Here is a 25,936-nt window from a genome sequence, read left to right as displayed (position 1 = left end):
GCCGTTTTTGTTATTTTTTGCACATCCGCCTCAAACAATTTCAGCCTCTTTTCAATGGCTGAAAAATGGAAGGCTTAATAGAACAACTTGGGGCTGAGATGCAACAGGATGTTTACACACAGACACACCTGGAAGCTGCAAAGTACACAGTCGGATGCTAGCTGTTTCCAGTCTTTATGCTAAGCTAAGCAATCCGCCTGCTGGGTCCAGCCTCGTATTTAACAAAGTGAGAGAGGTATCAATCTTCTCATTTTGTGAGAGTGAAAAACTACTTTTAGTCCAAGTCCTTTACTTTACTTTCTCTCACACTCTGTTTCCTTGTTAGCCTCTTTTATGATTTCTGGCATCTGTAGCGCCAGAAATCATTCAACCTTCATCCTGGCGTGTCGGCGTCGCCTCTCCACCAACGAGCCGTGAAGACAAACTGAGACTGAAGAGATTAAACGACACACTGACAAACTATCAAAGTTTATATACAAAGTCCTATACGAAGCCATCACACACACACACACACACACACACACACACACACACACACACACACACACACACACACACACACACACACACACACACACACACACCCTCTATTTTGTATTACTTGTTTGTACCGTATAGCTTTCAGCAAAGGGAAATAAAAATAGATTAAAAGTCTGATATGGAACTTTATAAGCTTTTAATAACGCCGCAGCACAATAATAACAGTTGTGGGTCTCTGGCTGCTGATGTCACTTGGAAACTTGGCATTGAAGCGAAAAGCTCCTCTGAGAGTTTAGTGGAATTATTTTTTCTCCACTTGCAATCGAAAGCCTCTTGAATTTTGCCTGTGAGTCATAGGAAAGTTAAATGATGTGAATTGATAGCAGATGTTTGATCAGCGGCTGGAGGCTAAAGAAGCTTTCTGTGTTTGGAAAAGAATCTAAAATGATTTCTGTCCCTCCAGCGTGTTGGATGGAATCCATACTGTCGCTCAGACGTTAACCGCTTCCTCTTTTGTCGTGTCGGCGCTCGGGGGCCGCGGCGCCCACGAGACACACGAACACGTACACATTACAGGCACGCTTGTTTATTTCCATTTTGTTCCGGCTGTGTATGATTATAGGTTACTGAGTCAATATTTAGATTTAGCAGGAAAAGCAAAAGCCGGCCTGTTTATTTTCCCCCATTGCTACTGTGTGTGTGTGTGTGTGTGTGTGTGTTAAAGCACAACATTAGATAACATCTTGGTTTGACTCATAGTAAGCATTCAAAATAGGTGTCCGCTGTATGCATTATTGTTGTGTTGACTTCTTAAATTCATAAAACTAGGAAGAGGACAGTTTAATCAAATCATGGCTGCTTCTGCCACCTGAGTTATCCATAATTTAAATGAACAACAACTCAGATCTTTGCAGCAGGGTTTCGTCCCTTTTCTTTCTGCCGTGGCCCTTTCCCTTGTCTGATGTCCAGACCGGCTCTGTTTACTTTCCGCTCCGATGGAGAGCGTCTGGTGCGTCTCTGTGGCTGACAGCTGACTCAACGACCTCCACCTCCTCCACCTCCACGCAGCAGTCAACAGCTCGCTGCTGAAGTAGAGAAGAGTCACCCACCATCAAAGCAAACCATGCTGCAGAGCTTTACATCTTATTAAAATATCACTGCTGACTCGTTTTGCTGTTTTTGTTAATGTGTTCCCTGAAAACGTGATGATACCTTTTTGTTTTTAGTGCAAGCAAATGGATGCATGGCAACATGAAAAGGTCACTGAGCATTCACTGCTTCCTTAAGTCTGTTGTTGGTGCTTTAATGTGAACATGTTCATGGTGTCTTGGCCAGGACACTAAAATGAATAAAGCTCAACGCATAGACAGAAGCGTCACTCGTTGATTCGTCATTTCCATCTTAGCTTTATGCAACCAGAAGTGACACGAAAGGGGGCGGAGCTACGTACAACCGAACGCTGAAATCAACATTTTAAGACGACCAAAAAGGGTTAAAATGAACTTTTCATGTCGTGGAAACACTCTGAAAAGGTTTTAAGTTGTAAGACGAAAACAAAGTGTGGGCCCTTCATTTCCTCATACATCCCTTGAGGCAGTAGAAGGTTGAAAGGCGATGAGTTCGGGTCCCCAACAGTAGCTCATGAGCAAAAGATGAATATCTATAAATGCATTCAGCCAGAGACGTCCTCTGTAAACACGATGCTGTCGGTCAGGTCGTGTCCCATCAGAAGGTTTTATAGCGCCGTCCTCGTCTTGTTTAGCTCGTCCGCATGGCTTCTCTCAGCAGCGACAGTAGGCAGACTCTTGAGAGCCCATGTTTAAGTTCAACATAAACTCTGGATCCCAGACCACCCTGACTGGAGCTAACTGCTAATCCAAATACTGACTCAACCTTCGCCCAGAAACTACCCATATTTGTACCTGACTTCATGCCGCCCTCTCCCTGCCCCACAATACACTCTGACTGCGTTTTTTATATTTCCACATCCAAAATCCCAAATTCAAACCGACAGCTGAGTGAGTCGGAGCTCTTAAGACCCCAAACTGATTCTACTAAAACCCAGTTGGGCAAAGAAGGGAAATGTTTTGTCCAAAGTTCTGTTACTCAGCAACATTCAAGCTTGCAGTGCACTTAACTTAACTTTCTATTAAATATCCATCTGCTTGTGCGACCTGTGCTCATAACTACTGCCATAGGGTTTGTGTCAATCTCTGAAAGAATTTCTGGCAATCGATCGGCACGAACTACATCTTCCTTGTTTCATCCACGGTGGATGAAAGGCCAGGATGTTGTGTGCTGTATTTGTCTGTGCAAGTCCAGATGATCTTGATTTGTTCTACGGTGTCGTGGATCCGGACCGTCGGCCCGGACCACCGCTGGAGCTGCTTCTTTCAAAGGGCGCTGTGTTTGGATTACAGCATGTGGTGACTGTCACAGTGACATCATCATCTGGGCTCTGACCACCAGAGTCTTTTCCCCTTGTAGGATATGTGTCTATGAGTTCTGGAACAATAACTAATATATATATATATATATTGTTATATTTTTTTTCTTCTTGTTTTTTTTTAAATATATATATTAATTTAAATATATATGTATAAATCAATATATATAATTTACAAAATTATGATAATATATATTCTAATTTTAATAACATATTTTATATATATATATTGATTTAAATATATATATAGTTAAATAAATAATGTAAATATATATTTAAATAAATATATATAAATATTAATTTATAAATACATACATATGTATATACATATATACAATAAATATATACATATAAATAATTAAATAAATAAAATACAATATATAAGAAATATAGTATGCTCTTGGGTATCTTTGCATTTGTTTGGATGTTTTTTGCATGATGGAGGTGTCACTCTTACCATGTAATAAACTCTGCAGTTATTGTGTATCTTGGGTTGCTTTTACAGTGAGCTGCAATGATTTATAAACGCCTTTTATCAACTGCATCTGTAAAACCAAAATGTTGCAAATCAGAAGCTTCTGGAGTCCACCTGAAGTTCTAAGAATACTTTTTTAAGGCCGGCAGAAAGATAATCTAGGACCGATGCTTCTCACACAGCGTCTTCTTTTCTGCACGTCTGCTTTTCGGTGTCCTGAAGCAGCAGCTACGCCTTTAAAGATTGAGCTCAGAGCGCCCCGCGCTGGCGGGGTGCTGGCGGGGTGCCAGACGGACTTAGTTACAGAATGCGCCGAGGAAATGAAAGACAATCCAGCATCCTGCTCCTCCAGCTCTGTCCTGGACTGTGCTGTGTGCAGACGTGCATGAGAGTAATAATCCCTTCTAAAGCATCTCACATCGTTAAGGAAATCTAACCTCTTTCTATGCGGGCTGGAAGGAACCGTACAAAATGTTGGGAAATCCAGTGAAAGTGAAAAATTAGAAGCTTGAAATCACTATACTCGTCCTTTAATAAGGTGACACAGGACAGACAGTTAGCTTAGCGTCGCACAAAGACTGGAAACGCGGGAACCGCCATCATATGGGTGCAACTCAAGCTAAAAATAAGCAAATGAAATATCAGGTATTAGTGCACTTTATAAGTATGCTGTTGTTATGAGACGTATTTCATTCCCATCAACATAATGCAGCGCTGATTACAACTCAATGAAGGAGCCTCTTGAGTTCAGGCTCTACATCTCTCTTTCAACACACGACATGCACTTCCTGTATCACCTCCATCTTGTAATGAGGACGTTATCCTTCCTTTTCCCTTTTCTTGTCCAAGCCTCGTGAACAAGGACTCCTTTGTCTCTGAGGGGCGATTTCCTCCTGAGGAGAAACGTGATCAGAGTTCGTTGAGGAGAAGTCAGGTTTCATACGAGGCCTGAACCCCCGCTTGCCCTCTTCAGCTCCTCTTTACCTCCAGGGAAGTGTGTGGTTTTATTATCTCCCCCTCTTTGAAGAGAGATGTCTCCGTTATCTCATCATCTCCAGACCACTGTCACCGAGCGTCTGCACACTGCAGGGCTCCTCGACCCTGGCGAGTTCCCATTGTTCCTCTTAGCACAGATTTCCCTGCGAGTGTCATCAATCTGCTCGATTACCATCCTTTGTGATCTCAAAGCCAGCCTCTACCTCCGTGTCTGTTTAACTATCTGCTCCAATCTCCTCTACCTTAACAGCCCCATCTGCTTTTGAAGCAATACGAACCCCGACATGAAGCGCTCTGTTGCGTAATCCAGCTTATCGCTCCCTCGTGGAGTTAAGCCGCTCTGTGAAAGGCATCTTCAGAGCCTCGCCGATGGGAAATCAACAAAACAACTGCTCTGTTCGTCCTCTCCTCACAATCCTTTGGCTTCGTAGATTACAAGTGTCTGAGAGCTCTCGGCTCCTCCACAGCCACGGTGACCCCGCGTTGAACTCCTGGCTCTCTTCTCTTTTGTGGGTTCAAAGTCAGATGGTTTCTTCCCCTCCAGAGGGAACATGTGGTGCCATCCCCAAAGCTGGCAATAATGCCATGATGTGAATGTCAACCAGTAGACGGGAAAGACGGGATCACCGAAGTCCTTTTAGAGCATTGCTCTGGTGTTGTGGCAACTTATCTTGTAGGTATTGAGGTATTCAAGCTGATGAAAAGTCAGGGAATTACCAACGTGGGTAGGATTCATCCTCTGGGTACCGTGACGATCCATCCGATGGTTGCCGATACATTTCACGACGAGGACGAATGGAGGAGCGCCCCCTCTGGTGGCCATCTGAACCGCAGCGCCCCGCAAAACACCAACAATTGTTGCTGAGGCAACTTTACAGCATCACCGAATATCAGTAAGGGTCATCCTCTGGGGATCATGAACGTCTGAACGCGCTGCGGCCCGGTCAGGTGACCGACATTGACCTCACTCTGATCCAGGGGATGTGATCCGTCCTGTCTGCTGTTTCATACCAGAAAAACTAAAATCACTGCAGTTACACTGACTGCAGATGAATTGAATTCACGACAGCATGCGAGTGATTTCTCTTGTTGCTTAAACTCCATTTCTTTCTGGGGAAAAGAATGAAGACAACACATCTACTGTAGCTCGTCTCAGACACCGGAGAAGTTTCCATGAACCACAAAGAAATGAAAGAATGCAGAAAAACACTTGGCAGCTTTTTAATATCGACTCCATTTCCTCCCCCTCTCTCCCTCCTCCCTCCCCCTCCCTCTCCCTCTCTCTCTCCCTCCTCTCTCCCCCTCTCTCTCTCTCTCTCCCTCCCCCTCCCTCTCCCTCTCTCTCTCCCTCCTCTCTCCCCCTCTCTCTCCCTTCCTCTCTCCCTCTCTCTCCCTCCCTCCCTCTCTCTCTCTCCGTACCTCCCTCTCCCTCTCTCCCTCCCTCCCTCTCCCTCTCTCTCCCTCTCTCCCCTCTCCCTCTCTCTCTCTCTCCCTCCCTCTCCCTCTCTCTCTCCCCTCTCTCTCTCCCTCCCTCTTCCCCTCTCTCTCTCCCCTCTCTCTCTCTCTCTCTCCCTCTCCCCCTCTCTCTCTCCCTCTCTCCCTCCCTCTCCCCCTCTCTCTCCCCCTCTCTCTCTCTCCCTCCCTCTCCCTCTCCCTCCCTCTCCCTCTCTCCCCTCTCCCTCTCCCTCTCTCTCTCTACCTCTCTCTCCCCCTCTCTCCCCCTCTCTCCCCTCTCCCTCTCTCTCCCCCTCTCTCTCCCTCTCTCTCCCCCTCTCTCTCTCTCTCCCCCTCTCCCTCTCTGCCTCTCTCTTCCCCCCCCCCCTCGCTCTCTCTCTCTGCCTCTCCCCCCCACACCCCCTTGGCAGCTTTTTAATATCGACTCCATTTCCTCCCTCTCTGCCTCGCTCTCTCCCCCCTCTCTCTCTATCTCTTCTTCCTTCCCTCCCTCCCTTCCCCCTCCCTCCCCTTCTCCCACCTCTCCCCTCTCTCCCCGCCCTCTCTCTCTATCTCTCCTTCCTTTCCTCCCTCCCTTCCCCCTCTCTCCCTTTCTCCCACCTCTCCCTCCCCCCCCCCCCTCTCCAGGCTTGAGAGCACTTGAATACAGAGTCCAGTGAATAGTTGGCCGTGCTTCTTGTGCGTAATGACTTCTGACAGCATGGAGACGAGCTGAAGAGCGTGTCTGTCTCTGCATGAGTATTTGTAAATCTGCTCTTGGGAACCGCATTCCACTTCTGGAAACTCTATTATACGCACGTCGCCCTGAACAACCGCACTCATGTAGGCCTGCAGGACGCATATCCGGAGGTGCTGCTGCTGAAGCACATGTAGCACGAGAAATGCAAAAGGACACCGGCCGCAGATTTCCCTCAGAATCAGAGGAGGCTGGAAGGATCTTGTGAAGTAGAAGGGTAACTTAAGAGGCAGCGTTTGGGGAGCAGCTGCTCCATCACAGAGCTACCGGCTCCACTCAATCCGCCCGTTGTTCTCGTCTGGCCGCCATCCAACGCCGATGGGATTCTGCTCCTGCTGTGTGTTATGAACTGCTTTCTTAAAAAGGGAAATGAAACTGCGGCCCAGGGTGTGTTCTTTTAGCTTCGCCTGCTAAGAGCGGCCTTGTGCATCGGAGTGTGTGTTTTGTGAGTAACTCCGACTTTGCATAGAAGTAAAAACATTGCATAGTCGAGTCCTCAGGAGAGACGCAGCTCATATGGAGCAGTCTGGGCTGATGAGGCTCTTTGCAGTCCACCATTTGGGCTTTCGCTAACCTCCACTTTGATGTGGCTCTAAAGTGAGCCTGCAGTCCTCCTGTTGCTCTGGTATGCCAGCTGGAGGAGGAGGAGGAGGAGGAGGCGGAGGCGGAGGAGGCGGGGGGCTGTTTTGGGTCGTTTGGCTAAGAAACTCTTCTGCACTTGTCTTGACTCCTGTCTAATCTCTCTAATTGGAATCAGGAGGAGGCGGGTGGGGGTCTAAGGGCCCCTGAGAGCTGCCAGATCTTTGTGGTCACCGTGTGGTGACGTGGCGGGGGTCAGGCGAACAGAGCCATCCCAACCAGCGAGCGCTTCTCTGCTCTGTCGGCCCCCGGGGGCCCGAAAGACACGCTCTGTTTTCACTCCGAGTGGCTTCACGCTCGCTGTTTGTTGACACGGCTGAAGTTGTTATTCCTCTTCACGCTCTTTTTCTTCTTCTTCTTCCTTGTGTTAAGTGTTATTGTAAAGGAAAAAGGAAATACCCTGACCAAAAGGTAGAGTGCGGGGGCCATTAGGAGTTCACACTTGTGCAGAATAGGCAGTAAAAAAACAGCCAAATGTGTACTTTCCTGGTCCGGAGGCCTCTGGTGCTTTCGGGAAACCAAAGGTCTTAAACCTCCACGCTGACATGCCTTGTTTTGGGTGTGTGCACATACATGTGTGTGTGTGCCGTGTTCACGGGTACACACGCTGCGTCATGCCTGCTACCGCGGCTCGCTACGTTTCTCGGTGGAAACGTGGAAGACGGGAGCTCTGCACGTGTTGGAACAGCTGCCGTCGGCTCCTGCGGGGACACAACACATCCGTGTATTCGGTGCCGGTGTGAGGAGGCATCCGGTGTGAGGAGACATCCGGTGTGAGGAGACATCCGGTGTGAGGAGACATCCGGTGTGAGGAGGCATCCGGTGTGAGGAGGCATCCGGTGTGAGGAGACATCCGGTGAGACATCCGGTGTGAGGAGGCATCCGGTGTGAGGAGGCATCCGGTGTGAGGAGGCATCCGGTGTGAGGAGGCATCCGGTGTGAGGAGACATCCGGTGTGAGGAGGCATCCGGTGTGAGGAGGCATCCGGTGTGAGGAGACATCCGGTGTGAGGAGGCATCCGGTGTGAGGAGGCATCCGGTGTGAGGAGACATCCGGTGAGACATCCGGTGTGAGGAGGCATTCAAGAACGAGACCACAGCAGTGGGACGGGTCTACCTCTCTGCTGGGAGAAAAGTAACAGAGTACATCGACAGAAGATACTAAAGTCCAGCTTAAAGGTGCTTTACTAGAGGATTTCGATTTTCTGCTACTTTATACCTAAATTATAAAACCTTTTTACCTATATTTACCTAAATATAGATTAAGATAAGACTTGTTTACCAGCTGCTAAATTAAAATAATGAGGCCTATACGTTAAAGAATCTATAAACATAATAATATATCCAGCCACAATGCATATTGCCCACTTTAAGTACATTTTGGATACTTATAATTATATAGATTTACACAAGTAACAGTATTTTTTTACACTGTGTTATTACTATTTTTAGCCTAAAATATCTTCTAATTTTCCACATATTACATATCATCACCTTATGTATAGTGTTTTTACATTTTATATTGTTTTTCTTTCTTATTATAGTGTGTTTTTATTTCCTAAACTGTTGACTCAATAACTCCAATGTGTCTGGACTGATGATCTTTGCACAAATGGAAAATAAAAAACCTTGAACCTCTATCAACAGTTATAAACTATGGACTCCAAACTGGAGTCCCAAGAGTTATTAATTATTTAATAAGGTAATAAAGTAAAGTATATTTTACTTCCGTATTAAAACACGTCACAGCCCGCGTGTGACGCCGCGTGCCGGACCAATGGGAGCGGGTCCACGCAGGACCATAGCGCGCCCCGCCCCGCAGCCCGCAGCACAGCGCGGCGGGGCTCGAGGGATGCGGGTCGGAGGTGGAAGCGGATGAGTGACTGAAAGGAACAAGGATTTACCTCGCTACTTTTTTTAGGGTAACAAAGTTTGGGAAATAAGTTGTAATAACTCGTCTGTACGGGAGACACACGACGCACGCGCGGTCTCCTCCACCGGACCGGGACTGGCGAGGACTGGGGAACTTTCCCCGCAACTCCTGAACACTTTTTGGACCGTAACCCGGCTGGCTTGTTATGGTCCCCCCTGCGCGAGCTCGCTCCGTCTCCAGCTGTGACAGGATATGAAACCATCCCGGAGGAGCGTCGTGTGGCCCGCAGGAGCCCCCATGAAGTCTAACTTTCTGAAGAGTCTTTCTTCCTGGAAATGGCGAGTCGTGCCATATTGATGGGTCGCGCGGCGGGTTTGCTCAGCGGCGTGTTGACGCTCCTCGTCGGCCTGTGCGTCGCGTCTCCGACACACAGCCGTCAGCTGGTCTGCTGGAAAGCCATCCTGAAGTGCCACGGAGAGCCGGAGTGCCATTACGCGTACGACCAGTACCTCTACGCCTGCGCGTCCGTCCTCAGCGGGGACCGCAAGAAGTGCCCCAGCCACTGCATCTCCTCTCTCATCCAGCTCAACCTCACCCGCAGCGGCCCGGCGCTGGAGGACTGCGACTGCGCCCTGGACCCGGTCTGCAGGGCCACCAAGCAGGCCATCGAGCCGTGCCTGCCGCGCACCAGCACCGTGGGCTGCACGGAGGCCCGGCGGCAGTGCGAGCTGGACCAGCCGTGCAGCTCCGCCATGCGGGACTACTTGTTCCACTGCCGGAAGCTGTTCGGAGGGGAGCGCTGCTCGGACGGCTGCCGCCGGGTCATCGCCAACATGCGCTCCATCCCGAAGGCGCGGCAGCTGGACACTTGCGAGTGCGACGGCACGGAGAGGAACATCTGCGAGTACATCAAGGTCAGCATGAAGACCTTCTGCTCGGACGCGGGCGACCGGCTGGCGGGCAGCGGCGGCTTCTCGGACGCGGAGGACGACTCCGAGGACGACTACGTGGACCAGGAGGACTATCGATACGCGGAGGACTCCGGCGCCTCCGCGCCGCGCCAGACTGCGCTGAGTGTCCTGACCACCATTTTGGTTTTAACCAAATGCATCTGAAGAAGAAAAAGAGAGGCTGCTGCCATGAAGGAGGCAGAGACTCTGTGTGGAGTCAAACATGAACTCATCTGTTTGCTTTCTTGTCATCAGACGTTTGTTTTGTCCTTTTTAAACTAACTTTTAAATTGAACACTAAACTTTCCGATCATCTACACTTCAGGACACTCACATGTTACATGATGTCATCATCTGATGAAGCCGAAGGAGCCCAGGTTGTTTGTATGCCAGCTATGTAAAGATAGATTGTACAGTATATTGTATAAACTTTATTTTTGTCAGAATATATCTTTATGCGTGATTAAAAGATTTGCACTGTATGAGTAGACGAGTCCCGCTCTGTCACACGGGAAGGGGATCTGATCCAGAGGGCCTAAAAGTCCTAAAACTGGACCTGGTTGTGAACAGAGCTCTTCTGTCATCAGCTGCACGGAGACTTCCTCCACCAGCCGTTCATTAAAAGCCCCAAAGTTGCCGTAAGCCACTGACATGCGTCTCGCCCCCGTGGGCAGAAGCAGGAGTGACACACTTGACCTCGTACACATGGATGTTTGCTGGAGGTTTAGAGTAAAACTGTTCAAACAGGCAGAGGAAGCAGAGCCCCCCCCCCCCTCCCTCCTCCTCGGGGGCCCTGCAGCACAAATGGAGGCGAGGAGCCGCTCGGTGCGTTTGTTTATCCTCGCCCCGTGTGTTTGTTAGAAGGCTCCACAAAAGACTGAGGGAAACACAAGATGTGTGTGCGGGTGGGTGGAGGTGTTAGCGGCCCAACACGCTCTGGATGTACGCGCTCAGGAAATAAAGACCAGTTTTTAAATGATTCTCTGTTTTTACAGTTTAATCCCCCTTTTTTAAAAATAGTTCTGAGCTTCACATATTGATTAAAAGTGTGCAGAGAACAATTGCTAAACACTAATCTTTAAATATAAGTACCTCAGATTACATGAATAATTTAAAAAGGTCCACATGTGACGTAGTTTTTCATGATTGTTACGACTACTTTAACTTTTTGTATATTTGAATCTCAACTCTTCTCTGAAGGCATTTAACACAACTATTCACAAACATTGAATTGTGGTTTTAACACTTTGCTAAAATGATTCCTTTCCAGTCACAGCTCTTCTCTGAGATGCATTATTTAAGTATTACGAGTCAGTACTACTGAGAGCAGGTTATGGGCCTTAAAACAATGCAAAAAGTTGTATTTTACCTGCTTTAAAGTATTTGTAAATCATCTTCAATTTACTTTTTTATTTCTAAATCAACAGTTTGAAAGCTCACCATCATTTCCTTTAATCTGCACAGTTGTTCCAACATGCAGAACATTTCTTGACAGTGGTTGCAGAGAGAAAAAAAAAGCTTTTATACGACACAAATGTTCTATACGACACATGTCCCAATCAGATTTTTAGGGTGTGTATTCACTGCGACGGTGCCGGGTCCATGTCTGTTGACGTGGCTGTGACTCGTGTTATGAGACAGTCAAGCTCTCTAAAGTTACTAAAAAAAGCCAGTGTCCTCCTCCTACACTTGTGATAATGGCTCTTGAAAACTATTGATGGCAGCCATGTTGCTTTTCAGGGAGAAGAGATGGGCCCTCCAGCCCATTGAGGGGAAGAGAAGTCGAGTGGCACCTCTATTATGGAGATGCAAAATACACAATGGTGCAGCGGCACAATGTGGGGGCACTTCATTCACTCTGTCACTTCTTTCAGGGAGTGGGGGAGCACGAGGGGACGGCCGCCCCTCAGAGGAAGAGGAGTTATGTGAGAAAGTTCAGCTTTATTACTCGCTCCAACTCCAGCTGATGCATTCATCTGTGCAACAAGTTAGTTAGATGTGCTCTGATAACTTCCCTCATAATTATTAACTTCACTCAATCAAAGCCAAACTTCGCACAGATACTCTTAACATATAGAGCTTTGTTATGTATCACATTAAAATATAGTAAATATAGTTACGATAAGAAAATACAACTTTTAATTTGAATCATAAACCAATATACCAGTAACACATATATGAACTCATTATCTATGTTCCCCAGGGTTTTCTGTATATTATATCTTTTTTAATTATTGAAATAGGCCTTGTGGTTGAGGAGATAATCAGAATTTAGTACGGGTATATTAACCGGTTATTAACAGGTTAAGCTATAGGGGATAACTTTACTCTTGATTATACAATATGACTTAAATTAAATTAAAAAAACACAAGCTATCATTAGGCTTTAAACAGTCCTAGAAAAAAAAGACAACAATGGCAGCGATTGTTAATATAAAATACCCAGGAAGTGATGCGGTGAAGGCATTTCATGGCCTTTTGTTGCGAGAGGCTAAAGCCGCCACTGTCACTTTAAGAGCGAAGGCCTCCGCTCCGACCATTAATAATTGTAATGCCTTTTTTATCATTGTTGAGGATAATGAAGAGATGCGTTTTCATACGGGCCCCCAGGCCATACTTTTCCCCTGAAATGTTTTCAATTAACTTTACGCACTGGAGAGAAATAGGAACGTTGTGTTGGTTTTGTCCCAGAAAGGCTTTTGGTGCAGCGACCGGAACATCATTAAAATTGCCTCATCATAACTCAAACTGCTGCTTGGCCGACCTAAGCCCCGCCTCCTCCAGGATACACTAAGGAGAAGCCAACAGGCGGTCTTACTTTAGCTGGATTATGTGTTTTCTCTTTATTTGCCACTGGCGGAATGCAAATCATTATTTCCTCGCAATACAATAACACTGCAAGGCCGTCGAGGGGAAAACTAAAGTTTGTGGAAGGAGCCTTTACTTGTTCTTCACTGTTCTGCAGTAGCAATGCAACAAGTCTCTCACTATTGAAGTCCCAGTGGAACTCCGGTTGAGTCGATTTTAAAACTTGAATAAAGAGCAATGCTTTGTGTGTCTATTAGAAGAAAAGACGTATCATATTCTGTTAGAACTGTTTTCATTGTGTAGCTTCCCCTGAAACTAAGAACTGTTGTGTTTTATTGTCAGCAAAACAATGAACCCTTCATATCTACATATTGTGGGGGTTCTTTTCACAGAGTCCACCATTTGTCTACAGTAGCCCAGAACAGACAAACCAAGCCCTGACTCTGGAGAGGGCCGTCCAGGTGTTCACGTTACCTGAAGGCAGGCGCAGAGTTCTGATGTGAAACCCCTGAAACCTGATCCGCCGAGTCCAAAACCTGGTGCTGCCATAGCCTCGGAGAGGGGCGGGTGTTCAGCTGGTTGCAATCTGCAACCTCACCACTAGATGGCACTAAATCCCACACACTGTCCCTTTAAGGAATGGAAAGTCGGAGTCGGACTTTCAATTCTGATTTGATTGTTTATTATTCTTTTGAATTATTTATCAAGAAAAAAAATATCAAATGTTTGGATGTTTCTGTTTTAAATCATTTGGAATTTAATGCTTTTTTAACTTTTGGTCGGATGAAGCAAACAATTTGAAGACTTCCCCTCAGTCTCACCGAACTTCTCATAAACATCTTCCTCTTTTTAAAAAAAAAAGTTATTCTATAAACCAAATGGTTCGTCTAGTCCGGTGATTTTCAACCACCGCTGTGCCGTGAGAGATCGTCAGCTGTGCCGAGGTGAAAATGTCCAATTTCACTTAATCGGTCCCAAAAAATATGATTTAGTTGCCGCAAATAATTTGCCATTGAGTGTCTGAGCCTCAATATAGTGTCTGGCCTAGCAAGGAAATACAGAAGGCAGCGCAAATAATTACCGAGAGATTTTTCTATCGTAAAAAGTTGAAACACACTGATCTAGTCATCGGCGTTAACTTAGAAAACACTTCTGAGTGTATTGAATTAAGCAAAGGTGAGTTTTACAACTTGTATCTTCTATAAGTGAAGATTATGTTCGTCCATACTATTTCAAAACTTTAACACATCGAGAGATTTGGGTTACAGTTCAGTTTTGACGAACAATAAACAAACTTTGCTGAAAAGTAAACTGAGAAAACCTCCAGTGACCCACGGTAATTGGACGTTTGGGAGGGGTGGACTTGAGGAAGGCAGCACCCTGAGCTTTTAGAGAGAGAGAGGTGGGAAAGGTGGAGGAGGGGTTGATTTATGATGGAGGGCTCGTGGGGGAGGGGACCGGCCCGGGAGAGAGAGGCGCTGCACTTGGGTTGAATGTCAGAGGATAATGATGCACAGAGGGAATATTTAATCAACCAATCGGTGGGTTTCCTCTATCGGCCGGAGGGATTGTCCTCTCGTGGCCTCCCCTGATTCCCTCCTGCAGCCACAGAGCACATGGTGGAGAGGGGGACGGGAGGGGGGGTGGGAGAAGGGGGGATCCACAAAACATAGCTGACAAGGGGCATAACTTCATTTCCACGGTGCTGGGACAGCTGTGTGGAGTAATCTGCCGTAGCAGCCCTCTGGAACTTCAATGCCTTTAGTGACCCGGGGAAGTGGGGAGGGGGCCGCCTCCGACCGCGTCCGGGCGTTTAGCAGAGGAGGGGGCTCCTTTCACACCCTTCTAAGGGCTTTTGTTCAAAAAAATATCCCTCACCTCTCCTCCATTGAAGGCGAGGACTATGTGTTTATGAGACGAGACGACAAAAGGGTCTCATTTTGAAAAGCAGCCTTAAATTCACTCTCTAGTGGGAAACACGATGCGGAGTAAATAACTCTGGGTTTAAGTTGTTATGAAGTACAATTATGTGTGTGTGTGTGTGTGTGTGTGTGTGTGTGTGTGTGTGTGTGTGTGTGTGTGTGTGTGTATTCTATGTGCCTCCAGTGTTGTATATGTGCTTATACTGTAGGTACACTTTTATTTTGCTGTGATGTGAATTAGTTTTCTCTATCAATGAATCTTATAGTTGCATTATGTTATTGGAAATTTTGTAATTTCAGGCTGCCATAAAAACATCTGGCCATGGACAGCAGATGAAAATTAGCCTTTCTGGCTAACTCTGGCTCACTTACAGTTGTACTGTTGATTAGTGTGCATTGTCCCTGCAAAATAAACAAATACAAAATACAAAAAAATGAACTTCTCTGTTGGCCAACATATTTATTTTCGTTCTCTGGACGTGTTTGCGCCTTGAAAAGCATCTGGAACATGTTTTTATTATGTTTTTATTATGTTTTTATTGGCATCGAGCTGAACGTTTGGCATGTTTTCACCCCAGCACATTAATTTACAAAAAATAATCTCGTCAGAATTGGTTTTGAGATGCATTTTCTCAGATTAGGAAATGTGCGTTTCTTCCACATAATTAAGTATATTTGACAAATAACCTAATCAGGTTTTCTCTCATCTAAGATCTCTCCTCTAGTTTTTTTTAGTATGAATACATATTAGTACAAAATAGGGCAGAATTGGGCAGTCTATCGATGAAGAGGGGTTCATTATTTTGTGCTAACTGTTCTGTTGGAGGCTGAAGAAAGAACAAAACATTTTAGACTAAGATAATGGCTTGAGGCCGGGTTGCTGTCCGGAGTGAATGGGGTCTCCCCGGAGCTCAATAAGGTCCCAAAGTTTTACTCCATTATGCTGACATCGTAAAGGCCAGAGGGTACCACCCCCAGTGGTTACCTCTCAAGTATGCATTCACCCCCCCCCCCTCCACACACACACACACACACACACACACACACACACACACACACACACAGACTTAAACTCCTCTCTATTTTAGCGATGACAGGAGGCAATATTCACAAAAGTAGCTGCTCAGATCACATTCTCAAAGTCCTAAACTACATATATGTGCTCTGTTTCCTTTATTGAAAACTGGAAAGGGTTTTTAAATAACATCTAGGGCTCAAAATCAGTCCAGTGTTGGACACATTTAATCTGGATCTGTAGGGATTGGGAACAAGTGCCCAAATAAACACGTTTTCTATGAGCAAATGTCCATTTTTCTCCAGGTCTGTGCACATTCCTAGATGGTATCGCTGCGCTGGCTGCTGTGTGTTCAGCGAGGCCTCCTCTGGCACGAGGAGCCGCTAAAGGACTAAATCCATGAGCAAACATGGAAATCAAAGGCTGTGGGGCTGAGCTACTATGATCCTTTCTGCTCGTTGCAAAAGCAAATCCACGAGCATGAAAGCATGCAGTGATTTTTATGGACTCTTTTTCTCAGCAGACGTTTTATCATGTGTACCTGTGCTTCTACTGTCTCTCCATGTAAAATCACACATGCACACATGTCAAATATTGTATATACTGGACATGGTTTGTGTTAGATTTTCTCCCCAAATACAACACCTGATGCAAAAGCATCCTAACATGTATGAGTTCATGGACATGTGCGAACACAACGCACACATATAGTGCGTCTCTTTCTGTTTGTGTGCAGCGCCTTCAGCTGCAGGTTCTCTCTCCGCCTCTTCTGCTCATCTGGTTCTCGTTTGCAGCGCCAGCTGGAATGTGTTGGTGCCCTTTAAAGATGAGTTATTAGCCCGTTAATACACACTTCGGCCAACACTATTTTAACGCAACAAATGTGTTGTTTCTGGAGCTAAAAGTTAGACAGAGTAATGATTTAAAAGGTGCAACGTGTAAGATTTTGCAAGAATTAATTTAAAGAAAAGCTCCATAACATTAACGGTGATAATGTTGTTTAATCTTTTTAGTAAGAGGTTACATTGTTGCTGTTATTGTCAAAGACGTTTATGAGTAGCATGCTAAGTCAGCTAGCCGTCATTTGATCTTTTCTGATACTTTTGCTTTATTTCAATATATTAAATATAATAACATAGTTAATGGCACAGTCAACACAATATATGCCGACGCTGCACGTGACAATTTTAACATATCGGTGTTATGTTGACTATGCCATCTGGAACCGAAAATGGTTCTTCAGAGTGATGCCGTAGAAGAACCATTTCTGGTTGCACAAAGAACCTTTCAAACCAGGGTTCTTTAAAGAACCATTTCCCCTTAAATAGTTCGTCAAAGAACCTATAATGGTGCCTCAAAGAATCGTCAAAAAATTGTTTTTTAAGACATAATTTCTGGTTGCAGAAAGAACGTTTCAAACCAGGGTTCTTTAAAGAACCATTTCCTTAAATAGTTCTTCAAAGAACCTATAATGGTGCCTCAAAGAACCATCAGAAAATATTTTTTTAAGGCACCATTTCTGGTTCCTCAAAGAACCTTTCAAACCAGGGTTCTTTAAATATTAATTTCCTTAAATAGTCCTTGAAAGAACTTATAATGGTTCCACAAAGAACCTTCAAAAAATGTTTTTATAAGGCACCATTTGTTGTTCCACAAAGAACCATTAAAACCAGGGTTCTTTAACATGACTTGGAGGAGTAGATGCATTTAGGCTGACACATTCCTCACGTCTCAGCCAGGTTTCAGTAAGACACAACACATCAATATCATGATCTGATATTCACGCATTTACTAATACAGCTTTAGAAGACAGAGATCTAATATTTAGGAGTCCACATTTAATTCTCCTATCATGTTGCACCGTCTAATTTAAATGTAACTGCCTGGCTGTAGATAAATATCTGTAAACAATAGGACTTTGTAATTGTATACACAATTGCGTTCAAAAATGAGTAACCTGGGTTGAAATTCAAACATGACATTTATTTACAAGCTTCTCATTCTATACGGGCCCGGGTTTCCTCAGATGTCCCTTCATTAAAATGGTAGGTTATAATGCACATTGATAGAGAGCATAATCAGTCTGTATAATATGGATAAAGTTAAATTAAAATGTAATTGTAAGAATAAAACAGATTTAACGTTACTTGTAAACAAACAATAGACTATTGAGACCAAAAGATTGTTCGTTAGATTCAACCAAACCGAATTATAGCTCATGTTTAACCGTGATGGAGCTGGCGATGGGCGTGGCCAACAGGTGCACAGGATGAGCTGATTAGGTGACGCAGCAATGAGCAGGTGAGAGCTGTTAACTCTAATTAGACCAGACCTACCATCTACAGGTCAGCCTATCTATAACAAAATATGTGCACGAAATATTTACATGACTTTTCCAACGCCAAAAATATCCATATTAATGTACTCCTATTTATACATCCTATAATAAAGTCAATTATAAATCCATTGTTTCCTCCAGTTGGTATCTTCCGGAACTATAAATGGGTGCTCCTCGGGAAAGTCTATTAACTTACAGAGCTCAGGCACTTCATCCTGCTGTGTTGATGTAATGCAAACACCAAAGTAGAGCATTAAGGGACTCTGCCAACACATCTTTATTTAAATTATTCACATAATGCATGATACTTGTTTTGTAGCAGTGCAATTTTTTTCAAAGTTTTCCAAATCTTATTATTGCTAAATCCACACGTGTACAGATATACAGTTGAGTTGATATTTTATTCTCAAGCTTCATCCATTTAAATCACAGAAAAATGAAGAAGAAAAACTATCTACACATGAAAAAACTGCATTGTCTATTCCTGACCTCAAGATGGCTCTGTTCTCCAAAGATGTGCATGACATTAAATCTTTTGAGTTCTATCTTTGTGTGTGTGTGTGTGTGTGTGTCAGAGATACATCCTCGTAGCAGTGCTCTTCACTGCTGGTGTCTCCTCTGCACTCGGCCCCCGGGAGCCCAACAGTGTTGCAGCCGCGGGTTCTGGTGCGTTTGGCTCTGCTACAGCTGGACCAGCTGGACCAGCAGGCCCAGTTTCCTTCCTGGTGGACTGTGGGTCTTGTACCTGCAACACATTGTCAAAAGACAAGAGTTAACGTGAAAGGAAAGGCCTTGCTGGTATGTTGGGATACTCCATGTGTTGATGCGTTTACTCCCACCTGGGTTCTGAGCTTTATCGCCCTTGTGGTTCTGGCAGGCCATGCCCTCGTACAGGTGTGGGCACAAACACATGCACTTCCCGTCCAGCAGAGCCAGACTTCCTCCGTTATGACACGGCCTGCACTTGCACACGTTGTACTCCGCCACGTAGTTCGCCGTGGCCTGCATCAGGTTGGATATCCTGGAGCTAGCGTCTGGCATGTCAAATGGAATCAACATGTAGATGGGCTCCGGCTGTCAGGAAGAAAACAAAATAACAAACACCATTACACCTGCTGGAATATGATATTTCATCTCATATCTTATAAAAAGAGGCTACAGCGATAGTGGCTTTGTGAAGCTGCACTTGAGTTAAATGACAATGCTAATAGGCTAATGTTCAGCAGGTCTAACCTGTTAACCTTTATTTTGTGTGTTAAAGTGTTAGTATTTGCTAATTCACAGTGAAGAGAAAGTAAAGCTGAGGGTGCTTGCAGTGTTATCAGTTTTGCAGATATTTGGTTATAAACCAAAGTTTTGGACACCGACGTATTAAGAAATCATCAACTAAAGGTGCAAATTCATGTCTGCACCAAATGTGATGGCCCTCCATCCAATAGATGTTGAGAAGTTTCACTAAAAGCATCAAATGTGAACCTCATGGAGGCGCAAGACGAAAGAAAAGATGCTTCGCGGTCTACCTCACTGTAGAGCAGCGCGGGGGCGTCCGCGACGGTCCGGGCCCAGTTCTGATACGTGGTGATGTCCATCACTCCGTCCTTATTCAGTTTGGCCCGCATGGCAGCAGCGCTCTCCAGAGTGCCTCCTTTGACTGATGTCATCACCTTGTCCACCGTCGCTTTGCCGTGAACGTTAGCTGTGAAGCAGCAGAGGGAAACCTTTAGGGACTTTACACACGGATACGTCGCTGGAAACCTCACGCCTACTACTCTGTATCTGGGCCAAATGGTTGCACTTTTTTTTGCAAGTCTATCTTAATGCAATCTTCCATAATTCAGGCTGGTCTCGTCTGGCATTTGAGCTAAACCTACAAAAAACATCCTACGAAAGACAACCTACGAAAAACAACAAAAAAAACCCTACGAAAGACAACCTACGAAAAACAACCTATGAAAAGTAACCTACGGAAAAAGCCTAAGAAAAAAAAAAACTCCGAAATACAACCGAAAAAAAAGAAAAGAAAAACCTACGGAAAAAAACCTACGAAAAAGAACTACTAAAAACTACCTATGAACAACAACCTACGAAAAACAAACAAAAAAAACAAACGAAAGACAACCTACCTGTAGATTTCTACGGGAAAAAACCTACGAAAAAAAAAAACTACGAAAGACAACCTACGAAAAACAACCTACGGAAAAAAACTTACGGAAAAAACCTATGGAAAAAAACCCTACGAAATACAACCGAAAAAAAGGTTTGAAAAACAAACGAAAGACAACCTACAGATCTACGGAAAAAACCCTACGGAAAATAAACCTACAAAAAACAAAATACGAAAGACAACCTACAAAAGACAACCTTCGAAAAAAAACCTACAAAAAAAAACCTACGAAAAAAAACTGAAAAAAACCTATGAAAAAAAAACTACAAAAGACAACCTTCGGAAAAAAACCCACAAAAAACGAAAGAAACGAAAAAAACAAACGAAAAAAACAAACGAAAGACAACCTACAAACCTACGGAAAAAAAACCTACGAAAGACAACCTACGGAAAAAAAACCTACGGAAAAAAGGTTCGAAAAACAAACGAAAGACAACCTACAGATCTACGGAAAAAACCCTACGGAAAATAAACCTACAAAAAACAAGATACAAAAGACAACCTTTGAAAAAAAACGTATGGAAAAAAACTACGGAAAAAAACTGCGAAAAGAAAACTACGAAAAAAAGCTACGACAAACAATCTACGGAAAAAAACTACGAAAAAAAAGTACGATTTCTTTTTTTACAAAAAACAAGATACGAAAGACAACCTTCGGAAAAAAAACTATGAAAAATATCTACGGAAAACAACCTACGAAAAAAACGACCTACAAAAGTAACCTACGGAAGAAAACTTACGAAAAAAAACCTAGACTTTTTAACGAGCCTCGTGCAGCTTTGTCTGAACTTCAGAATGAAATTGCAACAAAGGAATCTTCTCATGGCCAGTAAGTGCTAAAGTGGATTGATCCCAACCAATAACTAGTCTACGGACATCTGGCATGTGAGTATTGTATCAAGATGACTGATCGGGTAAAAACAGAGAAAGCACACCTTCGTCAATGTCGTTCACGTTATCGCATCCGTCCCGTTTCGCGTGTCCCTCGGTCAAGCCGGAGCTTCCGAAGTCCGCCGTGATGCCGATCTTGACGCAGTCTTGAATCTTCCTCTCCGTCAGATCTGTCATGAAGTGGAGAAGATGATGAGGGCGACTTCAGAGCGAGTAGTTTGAAAAGAGAGACCGCGAACACGTACTTTTGGCCTTGATGGCGTCCTGGTTGAGGACGTAGACCAGCTCGTATTCGCCGCCGGTCCTCCCGTTTTTGGTGTAGTGGGTCCCGTAGTCCTCCAGGAAGGCGAAATAAATCCCCTTCTCGTACTCCACGGGCAAATATGTGATGTGCTCCAGGAATTCGTCGGTCATTTTGAGTTCCCGAGAGCGCATCCTGTAGACGCTCAGCTGCACCGTGCCCTTCACCCGCATGAAGCTCTTGTTCTGCGGGTGTAGAGGTATTAGTCAGTGCAGACTCATTTGAGACGGACACCATGTTGCTGTTGTTGTTTTTACCTTATCAATGGAGTACTCTGAGACCTCCTTAATCATTGTTTTCTTCTCTGTTTCAAAGTTCAACTTAATTTCTGAAGACTGGTTGGCCGAGTCGGCCATGGGCGGCTCACTGTTGGTGAACTTGAAGGAAAGTCCGACGTCGACTTTAACGCTGGAATCCTTCATCAGCTCCTTCATGAGGCTGTGTTTGTCTTCATAGATCTCTCTGGAGGTGGTTTCCTCCACTTTAGTCTGGAAGCACAGGGAGCGTCATCATTACTGCGTGTCCGCCATCATTTTACACACAAATCGGGACAGAGATGGATGGGTAGAGGTCCGACCTGATAATTGAGCACGCCGACGTTCCAGGGAAGCCGGTCGTTCTTCAGAGTGTACGGGTTCCTCAACCGCGTGCACCTCCCGTTGAAGAAGTCGTTGTTGAACGGATTAATGCGAGGATCCGAACCCAAGATGTTGATCCTGGTGCAAAGACACGGAGGCCACTTTTAAGACGATATGCAGTATTATACTTACTAAAATTCAAAGGTTTGAAGAGTATTTGTGGCTTCAGACGTGAGTGTTGATGTTCTTATCTAACTCAGGAAAATCAAGAAGAAATCATGGTATAAATCCCCCCTCGCCAAAAAAAAAACATGTTAGGTATCAAATTAAACATAAAAATCAGGGCTACAATAATGTATAATCCCCATGTGCAACCTCTAAACACAACTCAAACAATAAATAGGATTAGGGGTTAGGGTTATTAGGGTTAGGGTGTGGGCTTAAAGGGTTAAGCGCAGTTCCCAAAATGTCAAAGTATTCTTCAGACTATTATTCAGAACAGATTATTTTGTAATAAAAAACTAAATCTGAGATAAACTAAGAAAGCATGTCCTCTGAAGGTGCTGCCGTGATGAATGTCGGTCACAGTGTGTCCCGCTGTGACAAAGCCTCCATTTCATATTCTGACTCTTTGACCCCAACTGGATTGTGTCTTTAATAACTCATCCTCACCCGTATCCTGCCGTCCGGCCTTGTTCATTGTTATCCAGGAAAACCGAACCGCACGGCCCATGAAGAGGATCGCAGTCTTCATCGGATCCGTCCTCACAGTCGTAGTCCCCGTTGCACTTTAACCTCATCTTGGTGCAAGAACCTGCGTGAAGACCAAAGTTATTGACCCATAAAAGACAGGGGCAGACAGAGATTTTGATATAAAACTGTAAATCATAGCTTGTTTTATGAAGAAAAAAAAGCATCAAACTGCTGTATTTGGATGTATTGAACACCATAAGTAATATACAAGTGAAATATATGGTTTGGTACATGAGAAAATTCAAATGTCACAGATGTGCGAAAATGTGCCCCAATGCAAATTTTGGAGTCCTCGCCTGAATGTTCTCTGTTCTAAACCCTCTCTAACTTTGTTCTGCTTCACTTTATCAAAGTCAACCTTTGCAGAGAGAATGTTCACATATTGAGTTATGATTTGGGTTAGAGAATGTTCACATATTGAGTTATGATTTGGGTTAGAGAATGTTCACATATTGAGTTATGATTTGGGTTAGAGAATGTTCACATATTGAGCTATGATTTGGGTTAGAGAATGTTCACATATTGAGCTATGATTTGGGTTAGAGAATGTTCACATATTGAGCTATGATTTGGGTTAGAGAATGTTCACATATTGAGCTATGATTTGGGTTAGAGTTGGACCTTATCATAATATTATCATTATCATTATGATAATCATCCTGAAAGTGATTTTTTTTATAGACGGACCTGAAACCTTTTAATTTTTTTCTGTGTCATCTTCATTTACTCTTAACCAGTAACATATATACTGATATTTACACATCTGAACTAAATCTCACTTTTATTATAACACCAACATTATTCAAATAGCCCTAGTGGTTGCAGAGATACACCCTTTTTAGTTTGGGGATGACATTTTCGAGGAAAGGGCCTAAAAAAAGGTGGGTTGATTATCAAGCCCGACCTTTTAGTGCAGAAACACACTGTGTGGATAAAGGTTGTTTTTTCAACGTATTAAGTAAGTAACTAAGTAAGTAACGTATATTTATATCGCACTTATATCAGAGAGGTCACAAAGTGCTGTACAGGAGTTAAAGGAACAAAAAACGAAACATAAATGAGCCCAAAGTGACCATAACAGGTAAGAAGGCACAATAAGAAACACAGTGTTATTGTGGGTGTATTCCCAGCAGACGCTGAAGTACCTGACTGGCACTGGAACTCTGAGTCGGAGCACTGAGGGCGAGGCGGCGGCTGGCATGGAGCATCCGTCTGGCAGAACTCCCGGTCCCCCAGCGAGCCCCGGCACGACTCGCCCCCAAACTGGCCGAACACTTCCACACTCCGGGAACGCCTCTGAGGATCACATGACACCTCACTTTTACTGAGCGTCGAAGGCAGAGACACAGAGACACAGAGAAGCTGAGAAAACACGTTTACATGGTAAAGTCTTGCCAAACTTGGGAAAAACTCAATTGTACTTTTAGGCCGGTTGTCAAAATAACATTTAGATGCCATCTTTATGGATTTACAGTCTAATTTAATAAATGTAGTGTGACTGAAGTCTCTTTTATCCTTTATGATTAGATTTAGCTTTCTCAATTACCCAGTTGTTGAAGCATCAACATTTTAGATTTTTCAAATAGATGAAATAAGTAAATAATTAAAGTTAATAAGCTTTATTTCTGTTTTCTAGATCCTACAAACTTACGACCTGTACTCCCTGCAGCTCTCCTCATGCTCACCAGTCCTGGATTGTTGGGTTTTGTGGTCACTCACTACAGTTTTCATGGACTCACTCTGATATTCATGCAGGCGTCACAAGAGCTCCACTCTGACCAGCGGCTGAAAACACAGTTCACAGCCGGAGGATCTGCAAGTTCCACTCCCCTGAAAAGCACATTTATATATTAAAGTGATGCAACTTTTTAAAAAAAGCACCAAATCCTCAGTGAGTGAATAAAAAACAAGCCCCTTGCTGTTGCCTAAATGAAATATAGTATTGTACATACATTCCCTTCCCCAGCAGCGTCGCGGTGAGACAGAGGCTGCAGAAGGCCAGCCGGAGAGCAGCGTCGGTCCTCATGATGAACTCCAGAGACAAACGCTGCCGTGTGTGTCTGTTGTGTCTTTTTACAACAAATCTCTGTCAATGAGTGTTCGACTGCAAGAGGACCGCGTCAAAGTCAATAAGGATTCCAGGTGAAAGCGCATCGATTCAGAGCTCGGAAACTCCAGAGTTTACCAAGGTTTAAAGTGTTTGTTTGATTAAAACATCTTACTCATCCAGTCAGAATGTTGTGTTCTTCACATTGGAAGCAAAGCCTCTCCAAAAACACAAGTAAGATTAATTTATTCTTCCTTCTGTTGCTGTTAACTGTTCTAATTATGTGCTTATCCATGAGTTGAAATACAGCATGATCGATGAAAAGCTAATAAAACAAATAAACTCACACTCAGACGTGCACAACTTTATAACAGATACTTTTGGAAAACATATATTATAATACATATAAAAGTTTTTAGTTGACTGATGCAATTTTGATACTTACAGCAAAATAAATATGACAAAACTAATCAAACTTAAAAATGAATAAACAAAGGTCTTAGATCTGGGATCAAACTGAATATGTGGAACAAATGAATATAAATGTAATATATTAATTAATATTAAGCATTCCATCTAGTTCAGTTCATGATATATTTCAGAAGTTATTCATAATTATAATTATTAATTCAGTTGCTTATAACCACATGATATAAGACTTGAATGTATAAAACAAGTATTGATGGGCAATGTAATACCTGGAAGTACATCATATTGTAAATGTGAAGCTGGAAACTATCCCAGCATGCACTGGGTGAAACAGCTGCTGGCCTTTCTTTCAGAGCATCAAGTCCACACTGTTGTTCATGCACAAGGCCAAATGGACTTCATTATACTTTTGTTTTTAGTATTTTGAGAATGAGAAACATTCTCAAAATACTAAAAACAAAAGTAGAATAAAGTCCATTTGGTTCATTTCTGCTTTTTCAGTTTTATGCAATCATTCAGGCAGGTTCACAGAAAGCAGAGTAAATATTGAAAGAGGCTGACGTCCTGGTACATTTAGGTCACTGTGGGGGAACAACATTGGGAAACTGACGAATTAGAGTCCGACTGCACAGTTTCTGAAG

The 25,936-nt window shown here is 44.0% G+C and overlaps 2 protein-coding genes across 2 annotated transcripts; one reads left to right on the top strand and one right to left on the bottom strand.

Moving 5' to 3' along the window:
- Positions 1–9,283: 9,283 nt before the first annotated feature.
- Positions 9,284–10,640, top strand: gas1b (growth arrest-specific 1b). Its single transcript, XM_079235409.1, has one exon. The coding sequence runs from the start codon at positions 9,435–9,437 to the stop codon at positions 10,212–10,214; it is 780 nt and encodes a 259-aa protein (XP_079091535.1). The 5' UTR covers positions 9,284–9,434; the 3' UTR covers positions 10,215–10,640.
- Positions 10,641–12,785: 2,145 nt separating this feature from the next.
- c9 (complement component 9) lies at positions 12,786–24,845 on the bottom strand (the record flags this gene model as incomplete). The annotated part of the gene is made up of 12 exons (XM_079235252.1): positions 12,786–12,839; positions 18,714–18,877; positions 18,972–19,206; positions 19,653–19,828; positions 21,232–21,357; positions 21,433–21,673; positions 21,746–21,976; positions 22,066–22,204; positions 22,739–22,880; positions 23,965–24,115; positions 24,559–24,649; positions 24,772–24,845. The coding sequence occupies 12 exons, from the start codon at positions 24,843–24,845 to the stop codon at positions 12,786–12,788; spliced, it is 1,824 nt and encodes a 607-aa protein (XP_079091378.1).
- Positions 24,846–25,936: the final 1,091 nt, after the last annotated feature.

The sequence above is a fragment of the Taurulus bubalis genome (assembly GCF_910589615.1).
Source record: "Taurulus bubalis genome assembly, chromosome: 19".
Taxonomy (NCBI): Eukaryota; Metazoa; Chordata; class Actinopteri; order Perciformes; family Cottidae; genus Taurulus; species Taurulus bubalis.
The sequence above is the reverse complement of the archived record's forward strand: the minus strand, read 5'-3'. Positions and strand labels throughout refer to the sequence as shown.